Genomic DNA, 8,176 nt, shown 5'->3' with positions numbered 1-8,176 from the left:
AAGTGGTCACTTTAAGGATGAGGCTGGTGCGCTTCCATTAAACCTGTCTCCTGCCACTGCTTTCCACTTGCATTCTTTCCTGTCCAGTCTCTGCACCAAAATCACTGTCTCCGAGCATGGCCTGGCATTCTCTTTTCTCCTCTTGACCCACACTTCTGTTCCAGAAATCCCTCTGGGCATCAGGACTCTGCTCTGCAGGCTCTTACTTTCCTCTCCACTCATGAGGAGCCCCTTCCCTCAAATCTGCTTGGTTTCCTCCTGCAAGGCCAGGTTGAACAATCATACAGCCCTCTTCAAGTCTTCACACAACCATGCTGGTTTAGAATAGCAGTTCAAACCTTTCTGCTCACACCACTGGCACTCTGGCAAGTCAGCCGTGGTCAGCATGCCTGTTCCTCACATCTGGTTCCCCCTTCTCACTGACAACTTATAAGAAACAGAGCGAAAGCTGTCCACTGCATCCTGAAGGACATCGTTCTTCCAGGATCAAGGTCCTAGTCAGCCTTGGCTTGGGAACTGAGCAGAGGAGCTCTCTTGTGGTCCTTAGGGGCTTCTAAGCAGATGTCCTTCAGACCTGGGAAGTGCTCCCACGTGAGCTTTGGCTTGCACACCCAAGGGAAACTAAGGTGAAGAAACTAGGGCAGGGCCTAAGAACAAATGTAGTTTATTTAAAAGTCAAGAGAATTGATCCTTTAGGTGATTCTTCATTCCACCCTCCTGCCCTTCTCAGATGGAGGGAGGATGGCTCGGGCTTTGAGCAGGAGCAGCACTGTTGGTGTGGTGGAGGCAGCCCAAGCGAGACCATTTTAATGATGAACAGAAAGAAAGCAGACACACACACACACTTACACACTCGGGTGGGGGAGAGGGAGGGAAAGGGCAGGAGAGAGAATTTTCAGTGAATTCATAGGGCAGAGAGGAAGTCAGCCTCCTGGCCCCCCAAATTTTAATGGCACAGCTCACCACTGGCCCTTAGATCCCACCCAGTGTCTAATACGTCCATCAGCATTTCTTCCTGAACCCTAAAGCAAGTTTATCTTTTCCTGTCCTTGTCATGAGAGGAGGTGTCATTTTCTATGTAGTCCTTGGTACTAAGTCCACCACTGTACTCCAAGCAGGCGAACAGAAAACCCTAGGCTTCAGCTCCTCGCCTCAGCTGCCCTGTTCTGAGGGGACTGTCGTCTGAGGTGAGGCTCACAGGGGACCCCATGAGTCCTTCCTCCTCCCAGCTTCATCCTTCAGCCACATTTATGAGACCGTCTCTAAGGCAGCAGGTTGTCTCTGAAGAAAAGAGCCCTATGAAACTCGACATGGCTGTACTGACAACCTCCAGGGCTGCCTGTTCTCCATTGTAAGTCATTACCTTCCGTCCTCTCAGACACTTGCCTTATTTCAGCTTTATTCTGTTATCATTTAACTCCATAGTGAACTGATCAAGGCGATGACTCATGGATCATTCCCTTCCCCTGCTTGGTTCCAAAGAGTATCTCAGACACTGTGGTGTCCTTATTGTGTCCTACCCCCTGCTGGGGTGTGTGGGCATAGCTGACGTGCTACTCAGAGGAGGCAGAACAAAATCAGGATGCTAGTCCATAGCCCATGTTTTTCTAGAAGGAGAAACAGCAGAGTCTGGGGCAAATGTTGTAGTTCCCGGTTTCCTGCGTACCACCAGGAGTCAGGGACCAGGGTCCTGGTCCACAGAAAGGGAAAATGGAGCCCTGGAACGGCTGAACTCTGAGTGGGTGCAGAGAGAATATGGAGGGACTGGAAGAGAAAATTCCCTCTCTTAGAGATTTCGGCATGGCTCTTTATGATGAAGGCCTCCCCTACAGCAATCCTTGATGAAGAGACGATCCTTGCTTATTCATATTTATTTGATGGAGGATGTGAAGGCACATACTGTGGAAAGCCTCCTGGGATGTCATCCTTACTCACTTGTTCCAACCGTAAATGAGAAGCAGTAAGATCAACAGGTTTGTGCCTGAATGGGAACCTTTTTGGCTTCAGGTACCAACTTGATCCCAGAAGTGTCTCCACTGTCTGTCAGGAACGGAACCAAACCTAGAATCCCAGACTTCCTCCCCAAACAGCAGCCTCTGTCTTCACCATCAGAATGTAAGTCAGCTTTTCAGCATTACCTATGCCCTGTTCCATCACTGGACCCGACACTTCCACCGATCCCTGCATTAACTCTTAATGTTCTTTCACGGGTCTCCTTTCACTGTGCTGAAAAAGCAGCTCCAACTGCCACACCAAGCCTCATCATCTGTAGACTTCCTCAGCAGAATCAAATCCTCTAAGGACCCTAAAACTCACTTTCCCCTTCTAGTCTTTAAAATACAGCTACCTTCTTGTGGGGTTCCTAAATTGATTGAACTCCCACAAAGGTGGGGACCTGCCCTTGCTCCCTGAGTGTTTCCATTCTCCAAACAGGGCCTGAAACCAGGCCATGTTCACACATGGTTCTGGAGACTTGCGGGTGATTTGATCTGAAATACTAGAGTCACTCTCCCCACCATTTTATCTTTGACTGGTTGGACAGACTACGTGTTAGCATGGCAATGAACCGTGGGCATCTTCAATTTCCTCAAGGGGGAGACTTCTGCCTTGAGCATATGCCATACCCTCAATTTCCTCAAGGGGGAGACTTCGGCCTTGAACATATGCCATACCCTCATTTCCTAGGGGAAGACTTCTGCCTTGAACATATGGCATAGTCCACTCTAGCTTGCACAATACTACTCGTCTGCCCACAGCAGCTCCCACGGCCCAAGCAGGGCAGTAGCTGCTCTATCTTGTTTGCCTTGGAATCCCATGACAGTTCCTGATGCTCTCTGGTTTTCCACACTGATACAGATATGGAAGTCCCAATTGTGTTGGTCATTGGCAAGGGTTTGGAGAACCAAGCAGCCAGCAGAATTTAGGAAATTAGAAAATTTGCTTGATTTAATTTTTATGGAGAGCTCCAGAAGGCAGCTGGTCACTTCTCTATCCTAAAACAGCACAGCAAGACAGACCAGGGTGTGTGGATGCCCATGCCTTCAAGTTCCCGTAGGATGTCAAGGATGAGTCTTCTACAGACTGCAGGGGTCAGCCCACAGGGCAGTACTTACACTAGCAAGGTCAGGCTTTTATGTCAGAAGATCCCAGTTTGGATCCTGAGAGGAATCCACATGGGGTTCAGCTTCTAAGGCACCAATAACAGGCTCCAGGGCCAGAGACAAAGCTCTGCACTGAAGCCCTCAAGTCACTCACTGCAGTGGCCAGGTGTCTAAGTTGAAGACCAGAAGAGAGGCTTGGCAAACTACCCGGATTGCTAATAAGATGGCTTTTTAACATATTAGATCCACGGTTTATAATAGTACATGAGAACATTATGGGGGGATTCAAATCTGAGCAGGCAGAAACACGGGCTGGACTAAACTAGCAGAACCAGAACTTTATTCACAGTTAGAAGGGTCCTAATCTAAAACTGAAAAATTGAAACCCAATGTCTTTTAAGAATGAAAATTCTTAAATCCGTCAGACCAGCTGACAAGGCAGATGGGGGGAAGTTCCCCATTAAGACAGCAACAACAACAACAACAACACAAAACATAATTCAGTCTCCCTCCACTCCCAGCAACCCAGCCACCTCCCACCCCTATAAAATACACAGTTAAAGCCAGGCATACTTGCACACATTCAAATTACAAAGAAAATACCAAACACCCAAGGAGACCTTAGGAGTGAATCACTTAGGGTTCCCCATGAACTCCCCAGTGCTCTTCTCTGTTTCTCTAGATGAGAAGGGGCAAGCAGAGCTGGATAAGCCTGGTTTCTCGGCTTCAGTTGAGGAGACTGAACCATAACCAGGAAGGAAGGGCGGCTGGGATGAGGCACCACGAGACAGGCTAGACAGCTGGCTGTGAATCCTGACACCGTGACACAGTCCAGCATTGTACCTGGCATAAAATTAGCCTGTAAAGAGTAAGGAAGGAGTTTTAGAGATTTTTTTTTTTTTTTTTTTGAGAAAGGTGTCTGTTTAGGACTTTTGGCTCTGAGGCTGCAGATCTTAAATCTATTATCTGGACCAATGTCTTTTACTTTCACTAGAAAATAAGTTACTCCTAACTGGTTAGCTTGTCACCAGTGGTCTTCCCTGCAAAAGCCCAGCTGGGAAATTCAGGCAACTCAGATGGTTGGACCCATATGTCTACACTGACACCCCCATGTGTCTACACTGATACCTCCAGTATGCAGTGAGAGTCTGAGACATCTCTTTTCTCTGCTTCATCCTACAGACGATGTTTTTTCCACATTTGTAAAATAAATAATTCAGAATATAGTAAAAATCCAAGGCGAGGACAATTATGAGGCTGAAATGTGTTCTGCCTCTTGACAGTGACTTATTAAACTCATCAACAGTGACTTTTTAAACTCATACCTGTAGTTCATCCCCAGGTGAAGGAGCGACACATAGGTGTGAGGTATTGGGTCACCCCATCCCTCACAACCTGTATATATTACAGTTTTCTTTATAAATAGACATATTGGACTTAAGCCACAACACAAATGCCAAAGGTTGAGATCTTCCCTCCATAAATATCTAAATATTATAGCCACATGGCACCTAGATATTTTAATGAAAGATCTAGCTGTCATGATGGTCAAGAGCCATGTCTCAGCCCAAGCCAGTTACTGACTCCATTGTGTAATAACCACTGAGCCATCTCTCCAGCTCCTACTCTATTGGCTCAATAAAGCCAAGAATAAAGCATCCACTTTGCAACAAGCTCATGACAGAGCTCCTTTGAATAAAAGCCCAATTAATGGTTTGATTTTCCCACCCCCAGACACTTATTACATAGTGCAGTTTTCAAGGTCACATCAAATAGACAAATAAATGTAGTCTAGAGGGCTTGATGGTTTCAGGAGCACATCAGCCACATAAAATGGACCACTCAGATTAGTAAACAAGGTCCACTGGCTTGTCTATGTTGCTGTCCACTTACTGATGTAACAGTTGGGGTGCCATTTCTTGAACAAGAATATAAGCCACGTTGCCACATCAGTGTGGCTAACAGCATTCTATGGCTAGTGAGCAGAACTGGGCATTTGGACTGAAGTTTAACTTAGCCATTCTGGTAATGGCTCCCTAGGGAATTTGGTTTTTAATTTATTTGTTCTTCATTATTCAAATTATATAATTTTGATGAATCACATCAAACCACTTGATTAGATGACTACCATCTCTATTAAAATTAAAAAAAAAAACCCAAACTGGAGCAAACAGATGAGTAGCCCTTTAGAAAAACCAGACAGTGATGAACCATGTGGACCACACTCCCAGGAAGCTTTCAGAGTTCATCCCTTGAAGGCACAGTGTCCAGAGAAGTTGGCGGTGGTAATGCTTCTGTGTTCTTGGTGTTGCTGTGGATGTGTCCTTGCTTCCGGGACTTCCAGGAGTGTGTCCTGTCCCAGTCAGTGGCCACTGTCTCATTGTCCCAGATAGTTGACGTTTCCGTGTCACTCAGATAGCCTGGCTGACCTGTGTAGTGCGTGGGATAGATGAGCAGAGGTTCTGCAGAGAAGGCTTTCAAGTCCCTGGACTCATAATACTCCTTGTACTCTGCCCTGTAAACAAGAGGTGCACATCCACATGAGGGGCAGAAGTCTCAGGGGACAGGGAAGGCAGAGGGCCCTGCTAATCACCTCTGAAACCATCTGGGTTCATTTCTTGCTTTTGTAAAGTTGTATCGATTGTGGAGAACCTTAGACTACAAACACAAAACAAGGATTTCCTTAAAGTGTTCAGAAGATCTGTAGAGACAAACAAAAGGGCCAGGCCCAACCTGTTGTAGTTGGGTAGAACAGTTTAGTGAATAAGCATCAAGTCTTACTCTGAAAGGTAAAAATTCAACTCTGTTGGACTCACGGGGATAAATAAACATGATCAATTCTCAATCAGTGTTCCAGTGTTCCGTTCCTGTTTCCACTGATAAAGAAATGACATCTGAGACCTGGATAGCAGCAACAGGGTGAGGGACATGGAGAAGGTTTGGAAGCATGCTAGCTGGCCATTGCACCCCAGTTCTTGCTTGCTTCTCTGGCTCTATGCAATTGTAAAGTTAGAGGAACATCTTTGCTTTCCTCCAAGGGTTCCTTGAAAGTTACATGGAGGATGCCTATACAGTATCTTTGTCCATGGGAGAATTAAGTTCTATTTTCCTTTCTGTTTCAGGAGATAGTGGCTTGACTCTGTGTTTCTATCAGGATACAGAGGTAAAGCGTGTTGCATTAAAGATGGCAAAGAGCTCCATCTTTACTGGTGACAAGATAAAATGATCAAGCTGTATCATGGGAACCTCAACAGCTAAAAGGAAGGTCAGAGTTGGGGATCACTTAGCAACTGAGCATAGGAGTCAAGGTTGAAAACTGGCCTCATGTTCCACTCATGAGTTTAAACTCATGAGTTTAGGAAACACTGGTTGACAGCTATTACATGTATTCTAAGGACCCAGTGATGTGTGGCTATTCTTGCCTCCAAAGGTTCATAGCCTACTGTGAGGCCTCCCAGGTAACCATCATTTACTAGACCTTTTGATAAGTTTCAGGACAGTCAGCTGGACCTTTGTGATTTGAGTACTATATTCCTCCTTCCTTTGATATCTGGCTCAGATGCCATCTCCACATTCCCTGAATGTCTTGTCACTTCCTTGACTATGAGAGTCATGATACATCATGATGATTTGTTCATGGGTCCATGTTATTTCTCAGAGTGTGAGTACTGAGAGGATGTGTATACTACTACCTAGTGGTACACACACATGGTGAGCAGAGTGAACCTAGGATAAATTTAGGGTGGCTTAAGAAAGGTGACCTTTAGCTTCAGGTATATGAAGTTACAAAGTCAGAAGAACATAGACAAGTAGATTCTGAGCAGACCATTGTCCCATGCACTGAGTAATGAAGAGGATATTAGACAAGGCAGTCACCTCCTTTGTCTTATCCTTTCTGTCCATTGAAAGGTCTACTCAATTTTTCCAGGTTATGATTATAAAAGGCTTCTTTAGGAAAGCCATATAACTATAAAAACACCAAGTTCTACCCAGGAGGCTTAATTTATGAACAGTATGTGTTTAAGGGACAGGTGGCCATGACAGGAGACTTACACAGGATGCTTGTTGTACATTATTGGCAGAAACTCATCCACCGGCAGCATCTTCCCAAAGGGATCAGCTCCAACAAGCTTCTGTGCTCCTTCCAGGGAGATGGCGTAGCCCAGCGTCCAGTAGGAATAATCAGCTTCAACGAGATTTACCACATTGGGTACTGCCTTCTCTGGCTCTTTGACTTGCATTCTTTTTCGACCGATGTAGCTGTAAAGAGATGGAGAAGAGGAGAAAATTTCCAAGTTGCATATTAGAATATTGAATACTATAAGAATAGAGCACGTATTTAGTTTTAAAATATGTTTTAAAGCCTGGACTCTCGTGTCTTTTCCTAATGTATGGTACCATAGAGATAATTCCATCAGTATTCATAATTGCTATTGGTCCTCATAAAGTTAGTTTCCCAACTCCATTATCTGCACCCCAACTATTCAGGCCTAGTGGTCTGTCTTTAAGCCAGAAAGAGAAGATGCAAAGAGATGAAAAAGCTGCTTGGATGACTTCCCTAGGATGATATTTCCAGCTGTGTTTAGAGAGGTTGGAAAGGAGCAAAAGAAGCCAGATGTGAGAATCTTGAGTTTGTTATCTTCTTATCCCCAGAGCTTCTGCCTCCGGCGCTTCCTGTACCATTTTCCATGCGCTGGTGCTAAACATCACAGAAAAGGCTCGGGGTGAGAATGAGTCTATGCAGAGGACCTAGAAACCCAAGAGAAGCTTCAAAGGGTTCCCTCTGGGGGATCCGAATGACAACTCTGGAAGTCTTTCCCCTTTATATTCTGCTCATGTGCTGAAGAAGATACTGAGACCCAAGGAATAAGAACATATTCTGCTTTCAACTCTTCTAGGGACCTCAAGCAGATGTCCTCAGAGTCTGACTTTCTGAAGTACAGTAGAGAAGAAACATCTAGTGAGTGCCTGAAATGTGGCTACAGGGCTGAGGAACTGACTTTATTTATTTTTTTTCTTTTAGATATTTTCTTTATTTACATGTAAATTTCTCCATTCCCAGTTTCCCCTTCAAA

The 8,176-nt window shown here is 45.1% G+C and overlaps 1 protein-coding gene across 2 annotated transcripts in view; it reads right to left on the bottom strand.

Moving 5' to 3' along the window:
• Positions 1 to 3,414: 3,414 nt before the first annotated feature.
• Positions 3,415 to 8,176, bottom strand: part of Colgalt2 (collagen beta(1-O)galactosyltransferase 2) — a 121,020-nt gene continuing 116,258 nt past the window's right edge. Inside the window, exons 11-12 of one of the 2 annotated variants that reach the window (XM_031384729.1) lie at positions 7,155 to 7,361; positions 3,415 to 5,616 (exon numbers count right to left, since the gene is read on the bottom strand). In XM_031384729.1, coding sequence (XP_031240589.1) covers positions 5,340 to 5,616; positions 7,155 to 7,361 — 484 coding nt within the window. In that variant the 3' untranslated portion in view covers positions 3,415 to 5,339. The remainder of the gene's footprint in view (positions 5,617 to 7,154; positions 7,362 to 8,176) is intronic. The other variant, XM_031384736.1, reaches the window with a different exon arrangement.

This window comes from Mastomys coucha, unplaced genomic scaffold, assembly GCF_008632895.1.
Source record: "Mastomys coucha isolate ucsf_1 unplaced genomic scaffold, UCSF_Mcou_1 pScaffold1, whole genome shotgun sequence".
Classification (NCBI taxonomy): Eukaryota; Metazoa; Chordata; class Mammalia; order Rodentia; family Muridae; genus Mastomys; species Mastomys coucha.
Note: the sequence above shows the minus strand (reverse complement) of the source record. Positions and strands in the feature narration are given on the sequence as shown.